This window comes from Octopus bimaculoides, chromosome 30, assembly GCF_046866305.1.
Source record: "Octopus bimaculoides isolate indiv1 chromosome 30, ASM4686630v1, whole genome shotgun sequence".
Taxonomy (NCBI): Eukaryota; Metazoa; Mollusca; class Cephalopoda; order Octopoda; family Octopodidae; genus Octopus; species Octopus bimaculoides.
Window position 1 is genome coordinate 3,169,736 of NC_142957.1, and position 15,291 is coordinate 3,185,026.

Here is a 15,291-nt window from a genome sequence, read left to right on the forward strand (position 1 = left end):
GTGTTTTTTGTGCGGCAAATTAGGCCACATTCGAAGGAACTGCAAGGAAAATAAGGAAGACGAGGAAGAGGAGAAAGAAGAAAAAGAGGAAGAAGAAGAAAAAGAAGAAAACGACGAGAAGAAAACAACAAACAAAAGAAAAATACAATCAGCAGCTCAACCGAGAGTGGCGACTACTACAGAACAAAGACCAAAAAAGACTGCAAGAAGAGAAAAAGAGGAGAAAGGCATAATAGCCGTATACAGTAAAGATACGGAACTAATGAGAGACATTCAATTAATTAAGACTGCAAAAAAAAATAGATAATCTTTCGGAGAAATACAACAATTATGACGTGTATGAAGTCTCAAATAAGACTCATAGAATTTTACAAAACAAACACCGTACGTCAGTATCATCTATGACACTGGACTTTAATAAGTCTATATTTAATGGACTACCAGCCCCGATAACGCGAGAAAAAGAAAAGGTGGAGACCCCACCTCCACCTGATAATTCTGTAATGAGACGGGATTTTAACAAATCTATTTCCCAAGACCTGCCACCTCCGAACCTGTATCATGAAAAGGTGGAGAGTCCCTCTCCACCGGACAAGCCCTGATTAACAGGTAAGACATGTCTGTTCACATTGGTTGTTTAAATGTTCGTGGCCTGTTGTCTAGCTGGAAGCAAGGACGCTTCCTAAATGACATCAGGTCAAGAAAATTGGATGTGATTGTTGCAACGGAAACCCGAGTGAGGGGACCAAGAGATCTGTCCCCCTCCTGAACGGCTACGAGAAATACGTTTCTCAGAGTCGGGCGGGAGGTGGTGGTGAGGTGTTGGTCCTACTAAAAAGAAACCGGGTAACCGAGAAAAAGTTGTTTTTTTCTGATCCAGAAGGCAGGCTGGTCGTTCTTGACCTGACATTCAGTTGTGGCAAGATAATCAGGCTAGTTGCTATTTATGCACTCAATATTATGGGCCCGCAAAGAGAATATTTTCGTGACCTGGGCAAGTTCCTGGCCACGTCGCATTCGCTAGTATTGTTAGGAGACTTTAACACAATATGTGAGGCACACACAGATTGTGTTGGCTCGAACACGAACAGAAAATGTAACCCAGGCTTACGGGATCTGCTAAGTCACTTTCAGCTAGCAGACCCATATAGGCTGGAACACCCGAACACTCCACAGTGGACGTGGTCAAATAGTGACGGGTCTACCAGAACATATCTAGATAGGATTTTAATTAGAGAAACAGATAAGTCTATAGCTACGTGTCCACAGTTTTTTCCAGTCAGCTACAGTGACCACAAGATGGTTACCTGTAAACTGACAATAGATAAGTTACATAGTCAGGGATCTGGCTACTGGAAACTCAATACGTCCCTTTTGGTGATTGAGGAATACAGAAAGCGGATCAAGATGTTAATACAGAGGGCATTGACAGGTACCATCATTAATAACAAATGGTGGTACGCCCTAAAAAGATCCATCAAATATGAGTCTGTTAGGTTTAGCATAAGTTTAGCTAAGAAGGGACGTAGAATAGGAGATGGTATAGTTAAGGAACTAGAAGAAGCCTGGAGGACTGGCAATGCGGACCAAGTGAAGGTGAAAAGACTGGAGTTAAACCAGCATCTTGAAGCCCAACACATGGGAAGTATTGCCAGAGCTAAGTTACGTGCGATTGGAAGTGAAGGAATCAAGGCCGCTGGATGGGCCCGAGTGGTGGAAGCTCGGCAAGGAAATAGTTCCATGATACGGTCTTTGACGAACCATAATGGCGTCTTGATAAACGAACTCGAGAAAATGTGTGAGGCCTTTCGGGAGTACTTCGCCCAGCTGTTCGGGGGTGACGGCGGTCCTGATGGTGGGAGATCCCTCGAGGACTTTCTTGCCGGACTGCCGTGTCTCGGGATTGGATGCGGAGTCTTGCGAGGGTCCAATCACGCCTGGGGAGGTGAAGGAGGCTTTGGCCGACTGTAAAGCGGGTAGGTCACCGGGACTTGATGGTCTTCCGTATGAGCTGTATAAATGTATGCCAGACTTGTTCGGGCATCTACTGGCTGACGTTTACGCGAACTGGCAACAGAATGGGTTTATCCCCAGATCTGTGCGCCGGGGAGTAGTGACGTTGGTCAGAAAGGACCCGGACAAGGGGGACGTTATAGAGAATTTCAGGCCCATGACTCAGTTAAACGCAGAAGTGAAGATTTTGGCCAAGGTCTTAGCGAAAAGGTTGGCGCGTGTCGCGGATGGTATAGTCGGGGAGGCACTGACATGTGCCATCCCAGGCAGAACCATTCAGGATACCCTCCATCTTATCCGCTATACCATAGAAAGGGTGGGTAATAAATCTGGCAAAGGTGGGGCACTGGTACATTTGGACCAGTCTAAAGCTTTTGATAGGGTTGACCATCGATACCTGGTGACTGTGCTTGCGCGGTTCGGCTTGGGCCTTGGCTTCCTCAGGTGGTTTATTGCTTTGTACCTCAACATTGACTCGATAGTTCGGGTGTACGGTTTCCTTTCGAAGCCGTTCTGTATCAGACGCTCGGTTCGTCAAGGATGTCCGCTCTCATCGCTTTTGTATGTGGTAGCTCTCTAGCCACTACTGCGGAGGTTGAGTGGCATTCCGAGAGAACCAGGTTTAGAGGAGTTTGTTACGGCTTACGCGGATGATATCACTATCAGCGTAACCTCAGTAGCACGCCTACGTGAAGTGGGTAAGACTATTGAGGCTTACGAGGAGGTGGCAGGAGCAAAGATTAACCGGGAAAAGTCGGTCGGCTTACAACTCGGCACCTGGGTTGGCAAGTCAATGCCTTCAGACAGCGCTGTTGGGCGCTGGACGGAGGGACCGGTTAAGTTGCTGGGAATTTGGTTTGGACCAGGCCTCCAGATAGAGAAGAACTGGACGGGGGTATTGAGCAGGGTGGCTGCAGTAGTCAAGACCTGGTCTTGGCGGTGGCTATCCCTGAACGGGAGGGCGGAGGTGGCCAATGTGTTTATCGCATCGGTCATTACCTACCGCCTAACCGTCGTGCCTTGTCCGGATTCGTGGTTGATCAGGTTGGAGAGACAGCTCTTTCGCTTTTTGTGGAAGTGCAGGTCGCCACTTGTGAAACGCTCTGTCTGCTGTCAAAAGCCTTTAAAGGGAGGTTTAGGGATGCCTTGGTTAATGATGCGCAGGCATGCGTTGAGATTGAGGCACCTCTGGATTCTCCTGGATAGTGAACGGGTGTGGTCTCCGCTGGCCAGACAAATGTTCCCCGAGTTCAAAAGTTTTTGCGAGCAGGAAGCCTGGTGTTCTCGGAGACCGAGGTCGAGTAAATGGCATAAAGAGTGTCGTAAGGCCCTCTTGCTTTTCCGGCGCTCGGGCAACGCCAGCGGTGGGGGTTCCACACGGATGTTATATAGTGGGTTGGTAGAGTCTGAATGCGACGATGGCCTGGGGGTGTCTGTAGGTCTCGGGTTTATTCAACTGGACAGCCTGTTTCACCGTACATTCGGGTTGAGAAAGTTGGACAACTTCCAAAAGTCCTTAACCTGGCAATGCTACAGAGGTGCCTAGCCCGTTTGGGATAAGCTTGCAAGACACGGTAAACGTCAGTCGCCGACCTGTCCAAGATGCGGGGGAGACAGGGAAACCGTCCCTCACGCTATTGTACAGTGTCCGGAGATATCAGAAATGTGGGCTTATGCTGAACACCTGTTGTCCGGCGAAGGAAGAGTACAGCTGTCGACTGAGTCAATTATAAAAATTGACCCACCGGGAGTTTTAACAAACGAAGGTAAGAATTGTTTTCTCACGGTTGTAGCAATAGCGAAAGCGGTAGTATGGATGACGAGGATAAAAGGAATTAAGACAGGCAACTTTATCTCTGGCCACAATTTTCGTTCATTTTTTATTTTTCATTTGAAAAGGAAAGTGTGGCTGGAGAGGAGATGTCTGTCGGAGTGTACGTTCCAAAAGAGATGGAAGCATGTTGCACGAGTGTTGTGCGTGCAAGGAGCCGTGTGAATAGTCAGGATAAAAAGGAAAAAAAAAAGGTGCCAGCGAGAGATCGGGGCTTGTGGGGTCGGAGCGTGTCCTGATCATCGCTTCATTTGTGTTGTCTAACGTTCTGTTAATATCATTCGATTTACGATGCATACATTTATACAGCATCAAGTCCCGGTGACCTACCCGCTTTACAATCGGTCAAAGCCTCCTTCACCTCCCCAGGCGGGATTGACCCTTCGCAAGACTCCGCATCCGACCCCTAGAGACACGGCAGACCGGCAAGAAAGTCCTCGAGGGCTCTCCCACCATCAGGACCGCCGTCACCCCCGAACAGCTGGGCGAAGTACTCCCGAAAGACCTCACACATTTTCTCGGGTTCGTTTATCAAGACGCCATTATGGTTCGTCAAAGACCGTATAGTGGAACTATTTCCTTGCCGAGCTTCCACCACTCGGGCCCATCCAGCGGCCTTGATTCCTTCACTTCCAATCGCACGTAACTTAGCTCTGGCAATACTTCCCATGTGTTGGGCTTCAAGATGCTGGTTTAACTCCAGTCGTTTCACCTTCACTTGGTTCGCATTGCCAGTCCTCCAGGCTTCTTCTAGTTCCTTAACTATACCATCTCCTATTCTACGTCCCTTCTTAGCTAAACTTATGCTAAACCTAATAGACTCATATTTGATGGATCTTTTTAGGGCGTACCACCATTTGTTATTAATGATGGTACCTGTCAATGCCCTCTGTATTAACATCTTGATCCGCCTTCTGTACTCCTCAATCGCCAAAAGGGACGTATTGAGTTTCCAGTAGCCAGATCCCTGATTATGTAACTTATCTATTGTCAGTTTACAGGTAACCATCTTGTGGTCACTGTAGCTGACTAGAAAAAATTGATTGTGGACACGTAGCTATAGATGTATCTGTTTCTCTAATTAAAATCCTATCTAGATATGTTCTGGTAGACCCGTCACTATTTGACCACGTCCACCGTGGAGTGTTCGGTTGTTCCAACCTATATGGGTCTGCTAGCTGAAAGTGACTTAGCAGATCCCGTAAGCCTGGGTTACATTTTCTGTTCGTGTTCGAGCCAACACAATCTGTGTGTGCCTCACATATTGTGTTAAAGTCTCCTAACAATACTAGCGAATGCGACGTGGCCAGGAACTTGCCCAGGAACTTGCCCAGGTCACGAAAATATTCACTTTGCGGGCCCATAATATTGGGTGCATAAATAGCAACTAGCCTGATTATCTTGCCACAACTGAATGTCAGGTCCAGAACGACCAGCCTGCCTTCTGGATCAGAAAAAAACAACTTTTTCTCGGTTACCCGGTTTCTTTTTAGTAGGACCAACACCTCACCACCACCTCCCGCCCGACTCTGAGAAACGTATTTCTCGTAGCCGTTCAGGAGGGGGACAGATCTCTTGGTCCCTTCACCCGGCTTTCCGTTGCAACAATCACATCCAATTTTCTTGACCTGATGTCATTTAGGAAGCGTCCTTGCTTCCAGCTAGACAACAGGCCACGAACATTTAAACAACCAATGTGAACAGACATGTCTTACCTGTTAATCAGGGCTTGTCCGGTGGAGAGGGACTCTCCACCTTTTCATGATACAGGTTCGGAGGTGGCAGGTCTTGGGAAATAGATTTGTTAAAATCCCGTCTCATTACAGAATTATCAGGTGGAGGTGGGGTCTCCACCTTTTCTTTTTCTCGCGTTATCGGGGCTGGTAGTCCATTAAATATAGACTTATTAAAGTCCAGTGTCATAGATGATACTGACTTACGGTGTTTGTTTTGTAAAATTCTATGAGTCTTATTTGAGACTTCATACACGTCATAATTGTTGTATTTCTCCGAAAGATTATCTATTTTTTTTTGCAGTCTTAATTAATTGAATGTCTCTCATTAGTTCCGTATCTTTACTGTATACGGCTATTATGCCTTTCTCCTCTTTTCCTCTTCTTGCAGTCTTTTTTGGTCTTTGTTCTGTAGTAGTCGCCACTCTCGGTTGAGCTGCTGATTGTATTTTTCTTTTGTTTGTTGTTTTCTTCTCGTCGTTTTCTTCTTTTTCTTCTTCTTCCTCTTTTTCTTCTTTCTCCTCTTCCTCGTCTTCCTTATTTTCCTTGCAGTTCCTTCGAATGAGGCCTAATTTGCCGCACAAAAAACACCGGTGTTTTCGACCCTCGACAAAAACGTTGAGGAACAACTCCTCCCCAACTTCTATTTTTCTGGAAGTTGTTCAATTACAGCCTATTCTCCTTGAATTAATAAGTGGACCGTGTGGCCGATCTAATATGTTTTTTTCGGTGACGATAGCCTGAAGTATATTTACCTCATCTACCTTCTTTGCCAGGACCGCCGCCATCAACAACATTGAGTCAATATGAGGTGGGACTTTTGGTATTTTTATATTGGATGTCCTCATACCCATGTAAATAGGTATTAAGATTATATCCTCGGTTTCCAATGATTTTACTGAGTGCATTTGTGCAGTTTCAATGCTTTTTAAGTGTACCTCAATGGTACCAAATTTCTCGCCTCTTGCTAGATAAGTAATGTCCTGCCAAATGGGCTTTAGACATTGTTCAATTTTTTCTTCACTCACACGCTCGATTTTCCGTTCTTTTTTACAGTAAACTTTGAAGATAATAATTTTTTTTCCTGTTAATAAAAATTCTTCCGGTGGTTGAATCTTGACAACACCGTTTTCAATTTTTAACATATCTTTATACTTTAGTATGTCGCTTTTGTTTGTCGACAGCTGGCGGGTTCCACCTCCAGTCGCTGACGCAAAATTTCTTTTTTGTTTTTCTTCCGTTTGTAGGCTTTCCACATTAATGTTCCTCCTTGTAACAGTACAATTTGATAGATTTGGAAACTCCCCTTCAGAAGAATCCGAAACTTCTCCAAACAATAAATTTTGGATATTTTTTCCCTCGGTTGACGCCTCTTCGCCAGACGAATATATACTATTCGGCATCTTACCAGCAATTACTGTTTCCCCCATAGGGGAAACACACGATAGCTTTCGAACAAAGACTATCACACAAATAATTATAACAAGAACACACAAAAACAGTCAATGGAAACTTGCACTTACTGTACAGACGCACTGAAATAATAAGTAATAATCCAAACTCACGGAGCCGTTGTACCGCTAAGCATTTCAACCGGTGTCACACAGACGAAATACCGCTAAGCATTTCGCCCGGCTTGCTAACGATTCTGCCCGCTCACCACCTTAATTTTGATGGTGAATCACAAAGAGTTGTGATTTTGATATGGACTGTGACTCAGTGGCTATATTTACATGGTAAATATTCATAAACTTTATAAGGAATCGCTTACAACACTGTCGCAAGTTATTTTCGGTCTCATTTGCTGTTCGGTAGAACGCTGGACAAAATACTTAGCGGTATTTCGCCCGTCGTTACATTCTGAGTTCAAATTCCGCCAATGTCGTCTTTGCCTTTCACCCTTTGGAGGTCGATAAATAAAGTACCAGTGAAACACTGAGGTGGATGTAATCGACTAGTCCTCTGCCCCCAAATGTCAGACCTTGTGTTTATGATAGAAACGATAATTTGACCAATTTTAAGTTTGATGGCGAATGACAAAAAGTTGTGATTTTGATGTGGACTGTAATTCGACGGCCATGTTTACATGTGATCCGAGCGCGTTCGCATTCATGAAGCATTTCATGAAATGTTATTTATAAACGGTAAATATCAATAAACCTTATAAGGGATCACTTAAGCTATTATCTTACGCTACTCTCGCAAATTACTTTCGGTCTTATTTGCTGTTTCGGGATATTTTTTGTAGCAATGATTAAACTCTTTTGCGTGGTAAACATCCCCAGCGTTGTAGTTGTTGTTGTTGCTGTAGTTAGCAGTAGTCGTACTAGTGAATGTCGTGGTTGTAGCATATGACTGTTATATCTATTCTTACAGCCTGTTTGTCGGTTGACTTTATCAATGAATGGTGTTACACCGAAGTTTGAAAGGTCCTGCAGCACATACAGAAAATGTGTGGAAGCTATGAGAAAGAATGCCCACAGATGCAACAAATGGACCGATGGCACTTCCTGTACTGGTTGTTGCGTCGGAAACTTATGTAACAAGAATGGCTTCATTGGTAAGTGTTATTCATTATCTAATAATATAACTACATCTGATTTATTACACCTTAATACTTAATAAGAGCATTGATTAATAGTTTATATTTAGGAAGCTATTTTATTGTGTGCATATGTGTGTGCATGTGTGTGTGCAAATGTGTGTGCATGTGTGTTCATATGTGTATGTTTTGAGATACATTTCTTTAATTATCCCCGAGATAAAATGTCACACAGCATTTTTTATTTATGCTCCCGTTCCTGCATCGTTGCATTCTATTCACAATCGATCGGAACATTTTTAACTGGTGAAGTCTTCTCTCCCGCAAGGAACATATGAACTTCCACAAATCAGGAGCACATTTTCTCTCGGGGTTGACAAATGATCGTTTATGTCTATGATAATGATGTCTGAATGATTCTTCCGTTGACCCAATATATATTTTAGGTTCATTTGATTCGATATTGACGCTACGTACTATCGACTTTGTCAGACAGTTACCCTCTAAGGGGCAATTCTAACGAATTCTGGGTGTCGCATAATAGTTAGTGGCCAGCCAGCTTTTTGCATCTTTTATCCCCTCAGCTTCCCAGCATTACGTATAATTCTCTATAGCTTTTTTCTGTTAGTGAACGTGCTAGACAAGTGTGTTTGTCTTGTTGTTTGCACTATGATCTTTTACTAGTTTTTTTTTAATATATCCGTCAGACATATTAAATTATAGATTTTTTGCACAAATAGACTTGCCTAAACATTGATATGTTTTTAGTTTTCATTTAATTTTTCCCTTTTACAACTTATTTCTCCATTTGTTTTTCCTTCTTGGTTTTTATTAATAACTTTTTTGATGTTCTTCCTAAAATTCTTCACAATGATAAGAATGACAATACATAACTTTAATTATAATTATAATCACTATAATTTTTTCTTACATATTTGCATTGTTTTTTGAAACGTTCTTATCTATCAAATGCAATTTGGATTTTTTAAAACATCTTTTCACCATTTTTATAATTGTTTATGGTATCTTTATGGATATAACGAACTTTTTTAATTATGTATGTATATATGCATTTTATAGAAGTATGCCTGTGTACGTAACTTATATTGTACCTATATAATCAGGGCTAATTCAGCGGTTTCTCCCTAGATTAATAAAATGGTAACCAACATACATATCTCTCTCTCTCTGTGTATATATATATATATATATATATATATATATATATATATATATATATATATATATATATATATATACAGATATATAAACATACATATACATATATATTTAAGCAATGTGAACATTACATCAAATGTAAAATGCAGAGCAATCCTCAGATGTACAAAGATATAGAAATTTTCTGAAATTTCATTTCAACAGAAGGACATACTTTTGTAACTACATTTAAACTCTCCAAGTAGAAAGGAAGAATACAAAAACCATTTTGACTTAGCCAGACCATACAGGCTAGTAATTAATTCTAAGCAGATTTTTAACTGTCACTGATTTTATTTGTATTTTTTTGTTTCATCTTTTTAGACTTAGTGATTTTAAGCTTAAGAGGGCACCAAGCCTTTTCCTTATTGGGAAAGGGAAAGGGGTAAACAATATACATGAATGATATGGTTATAAAATTTCTTTGAGTTTAGTGATACACTACTATATGTTGGTGGGGTTTTCTCTACTAGCAGACCAGTTTATAATGGAGCAGGGGAAGTGTTAACATAAGGCACCTAGGTCAAAAGTACATAAAATAAAGTTGCTATATGTGTACAGATACAGTATATGTTTATTGATAGTATTCATTAATCACAATAACGTATCAGTATTGATTTACATATGCTAAGTTTGAAAAATTTGAGATACTAATATTTGTTTAATTAAATATGTGAATAAATAAAAGCTAATTATAAATTAATAATGAAATGAAAAATAAAAAGAAATAGTGTATAGTAATATAACAAATCAATCAATGCAGTATGCAAAAACCATGAAGTGATATTAATTTAAAATGCTCTGGTAAAGTACATTTAGACTTATTTACACCAATATAAAGAACCATAGATAAGATGTGAAATTAAATTTTTTTTTATATCTATTGGACTAAAGATTTTAAAATTTAAACTTACATATCTAATATCATTTAAAGGACACATGAGAGATAAAATTTATCTTATACCTAATGTACAGAATTGATACATAGAATTTACATGGTTTATAATGATGGACTCCTCAAGGTTTAAGAAATTGAAAAAATGAATGGTTGGAATTAACATAGAATACATTGGTGAACTAAACTACTAATAGAGAACATGATAATTATGTACTAATTTAATTAGACCCCACTATCTCAAATTATCAGGAACTTGTGTTAACTAAAATGGGCCAAGTACAAAATAATAATGTAAGGATTAGATTTATTTAATAAGTCTCCCATGAAATAACAATAATAATACTACCACAAAACAATGGAATGATGGAATAACATGAATCCTTTAGGGTCAGTAATCAAATAAAATTTTAAAAGGTTTAAAAACTATTAAAAACTATTAAGAAATTTCAAAACATCCTATTCTTTTAAGTTAAATAAAATAAATTAAGTAAGATACATACTAAACTAACAGCAATAGCAAAAGTGATGTGAACAAAAATTAAAGTAAAAGTATATATTATACTTGGATAAAGTTAAAATTTTAGTTTTCACAGGAAGATTATACATTAAGGTGCGAGATCAAAAATATGCTATAAAAGTTCAATTTCAATTTAAATATGTACTAATTATAACCTAAGATAAACATGGAAGATTTAAGTTTGCTACTTTTTAAAATATCTAAAAGTGAGAGTGGAAGAGTGTACACCCAATACTCTAAGGTCCAATCTGTTATTAATCAGGTTAGAATTGTTTCTAAGTTTTAAAATTTCATATGTTTCTATGGAACATAGCTCACATCCATATCTGCTATTTCTATAAGGTTGGGCTTTTCTTATAATTTCCCATTTAAGGCTAAAACTGGTACCAATTTCTTTATAAGCCATGTAAATCCTAAGTGTCAATTCTTTACATTAGTTATAAAATAAATTTTATCTCTTATGTGTCCTTTAAATGATATCAGATATTTAAGTTTAATTTTCACCACTATAGTTCTATGTTATTTCCAGTTATTCATTTTATCAGTTTCTTAAACCTTGATGAGTCCATCATTATAAACCATGTAAATTCTATGTATCAATTCTGTACATTAGGTATAAAATAAATTTTATCTCTTATGTGTCCTTTAAATGATATTAGATAAGTTTAAATTTTAAAATCTTTAGTCCAATAGATATAAAAAAAAAAATTAATTTCACATCTTATCTATGGTTCTTTATATTGGTGTAAATAAGTCTAAATGTACTTTACCAGAGCATTTTAACTTAATACTACTTCATGGTTTTTGCATACTGCATTGATTGATTTGTTATATTACTATACACTATTTCTTTTTATTTCATTATTAATCTATTATTAGCTTTTATTTATTCACATATTAATTAAGCAAATATTGGTATCTCAAATTTTTCAAACTTGGCATATGTAAAACAATAAGTTACATTATTCTGATTAATGAATACTATGAATAAACATATACTGTATCTGTACACATATAGCAACTTTATTTTATATACTTTTGACCTAGGTGCCTTATGTTCAAACATCCCCTGCTCCATTATAAACTGGTCTGCTAGTAGAGAAACCGCCCAACCTATAGTAGTTTGTCACCAAACCCAAAGAAATTTTCTAACCATATCATTCATGTATATTGTTTACCCCTTTCCCTTTCCCAATAAGGAAAAGGCTGGTGCCCTCTTAAGCTTTGAATCACTAGGTCTGATAAGATGAAACAAAAATGAAACCAGTGACAGTTAAAAATCTGCTTAGAATTAATCACTATCCTGTATGATCTGGCTAAGTCAAAATGGTTTTTGTATTCCTCCTTTCTGCTTGGAGAGTTTAAATGTAGTTACAAAAATATGTCCTGTTGAAATGAAATTTCAGTAAATTTCTATATCTTTGTGCAGTTGAGGATTGCTCTGCATTTTACATTTGATGTAATGTTCACATTGCTTATCACGTTGTTTTGTGTGTATATATATATATATATATATATATATATATATATATATATATATATATATATATATATATTGTTATATATATTGTTATATTTTTGGTTTGTTATTTTTTCTTGCCTAATAAACACAAGCATTGTATATGTATATCCATTATTCACCCGGTTATTATTGTCCTTATTTTATCTTATGTCCATTGCCTGGAAATCTTTCGTCACACAATAGTTACATCTTCAGCAACTCTTCCATACCACGCGTTTCCTCCTATTGCGTTTTGTTCATTCTGTCTTTCTATGATGTGTATCGTTTTTTGCGCATGCGTTTGTGCCTGTATCTGTGCTTGCGTGCGTGTACGTGTGTGTAAGTGTGTGTTGTGCACGAGCGAGTATTTTGATGTCTTTTGTGTGTATATATTGGTTTGCTCAGTATATTGTTTGTATTTATGTCTTAGATACAATTTTTTGTTTCATTTATTTATGTCTAATTATGATTTTACATCATAAGTATGGTCATGTATGTCTTTTGTCTGTGTGCATAGGGATTTATGTATTATACTGTTTGTGTCTGTATCTTTTTCTCTGCCTGTCACCAGTCGCTGTGCTGCGTATTGTGGTGGGGGTGTTATTGTTCCTTTCGTGTTTTCAGTTGAGGGTCGGTTTCTCTATTATTATGTGTGTGGCCTCTGTAACCTGTCGTGTCTCTTCTATGCGCTGATCATTCTTTAACGGCTAAGTTATTAACCAAGAATCTATGTTCGACTTCAGCATGTTGTTAGAACATGGGCAAGCTTTTCTCCTCTTTGAGCTCCCAGAAGTGTTCTCCTATCTGCTCCCCGACGCCATGTGCCATGTTGTATGTGTTTTGTTCTAATTCTATAGGATCACACATGCAGGATACATTCCTCAACACTCCCACCAACTCCGCTATTAGGATATGGAAGTTGGTGCTGTCTGTAACGACTGCGTTCTTCTGTACCAGGTATTTAGAGGACATGGGTTTGGCATAGTGGGAATGAAGGACCTGGGTCTTTTTATTATATGTTTCCAACCAGAGTTCCGTGTCTAAAACCGCTAGCCCATAGTAAGGGTGCTTGCTATGGTAATCTACTTTACTTTAATACTCTGCTGGATGGAGTTAGCGATTTGTTCGATGTTCTCCATAGTGTTAGCTTTTACTTCATCGACATTGACTTGTGGGGCTGCTTTGGCCACTATATTGATATCATCCAAACAGCGGGAGTACATGGTTAAGGTTATGGAGTTCCCTACTAATTTCCCTTTGAGTTCCCTATCCTACCAGGTGCGGTGTCAAAGCTTATAATACGCTGTGGTGCGTATTGCGGTGGGGGTGTTATTGTTCCATTCGTGTTTTCAGTTGAGGGTCGGGTTCTTATCCCCAGCTGAGTATACCTATGGAGACAGCCAAAAAAAGCATTTGCTCCAGACTGCCTTCTTCCAACTGTCAAACATGGAAGAGGATCTGTGATGATTTGGAGGGCTATATCTTGGAAATCCGCCGGCCCAATGGTTTCCCTTCATGGCAGAGTTAATAGTGAAGACTATTTAAGCATTTTATCTGATCAAATTCATCCTATGGTTGCGTAACTGTTTCCGGATAGAAACACAGTCTTTCATGACAATAAAGCATCAATTCACACAGCTAAAGTAGTTACTAAATGGCATGAGGAGCATTATAGTGAAGTTGAACATCTTATCTGGCCACCACAGTCCTCAGATCTCAATATCATTGAACATTTATGGCGCATTTTTGAAAAACAAGTAAGGAATCGATGTTCTCCACCATCATCACTACAAGAACTGGAGACTGTTTTAGCTGAAGACTGGACAAAAATTCCTTTGGAAACAATTCAAACTTTGGACGAGACCATATCTCGTAGAATTCAAGTTGTCATTACTGCCAAAGTTAGTTCTATCCCATATTTAAATAAATTTGAAATTTTAAGGTGTTTCCACTATTTTGTCCAACCCTCTCTCTCTCTCTCTCTCTCTCTCTCTCTATATATATATATATATATATATATATATATATATATATATATATATATATATAAATATGTGTGTGTGTGTGTGTGTGTGTGTGTGTATACGTCAGGTATGTATGTATACATATACCAAAGTGTAAACACATGAATTTCAATATATACATTTTATACATTGACGTTTATAAGTAAGGCTTTCAGGACATATCTTGACGGTCAATTTTTTGAAACCATTATCTATACTTGATTCTAAATATGGCACATATTGATCTGAATGCTACCCATCTATAGTTTTTTTCTTTCTGAACTGAATCTATTACCAAACCAATGGAAATAATTTATCTAGAATGGTTGACTAGTAAACTTCATTTTTAATTTTGTTTTTAAGATCTAATTTATCCTTCATTTATTTTATTATATAATTCTTCCCTTGCATATTTAAGTATTGTTCTCTACTTTTATTTAAATTTATACTGTATATATATATATATATATATATATATATATATATATATATATATATTACATAAATTTATATTTTTCTATTTTGTATTGAATTATGCAAATTACCCAAGGCCCCAAAATATTTTCAACTTATTCTGTAGAGAAGAATTAACAGATGCAAGCCCAGCGCTTGACTGACAGATTAACAAAATTCGGACGTTTTCTTTAGCTCAAACAGGGAAATTATTTGATGCTGCAAATAATTTCTCTGGGCGCAAATTTACTTTATGTGACGTATTCATGTTCACTTTTAAACATGCTCATACACAACTTAGCGCTTTCATCCACGTCTAACGAAACAAATCACATCCCACTGTCGAACAACGATATCATGTTTTGCATTAGGTTTCGTTTCATTTTTTTTTTTAACAGCACCAACTCAACCTAAAGTCGATGTATTTTCAGAATAAATATATGCACATATAAATGCAAATATCTATCTATCTATCTATCTATCTATCTATCTATCTATCTATCTATCTATCTATCTATCTACCTATATATATATATATATATATATATATATATATATATATATATATATATATATATATAT

At 38.2% G+C, this 15,291-nt stretch overlaps 1 protein-coding gene across 1 annotated transcript in view; it reads left to right on the plus strand.

The window, feature by feature from the left end:
• LOC106876120 (uncharacterized) overlaps positions 1 to 15,291 on the plus strand; it is a 138,795-nt gene that overhangs the window by 87,499 nt on the left and 36,005 nt on the right. The window contains exon 20 of the mRNA XM_089346163.1: positions 7,954 to 8,137. Coding sequence (XP_089202289.1) covers positions 7,954 to 8,137 — 184 coding nt within the window. The remainder of the gene's footprint in view (positions 1 to 7,953; positions 8,138 to 15,291) is intronic.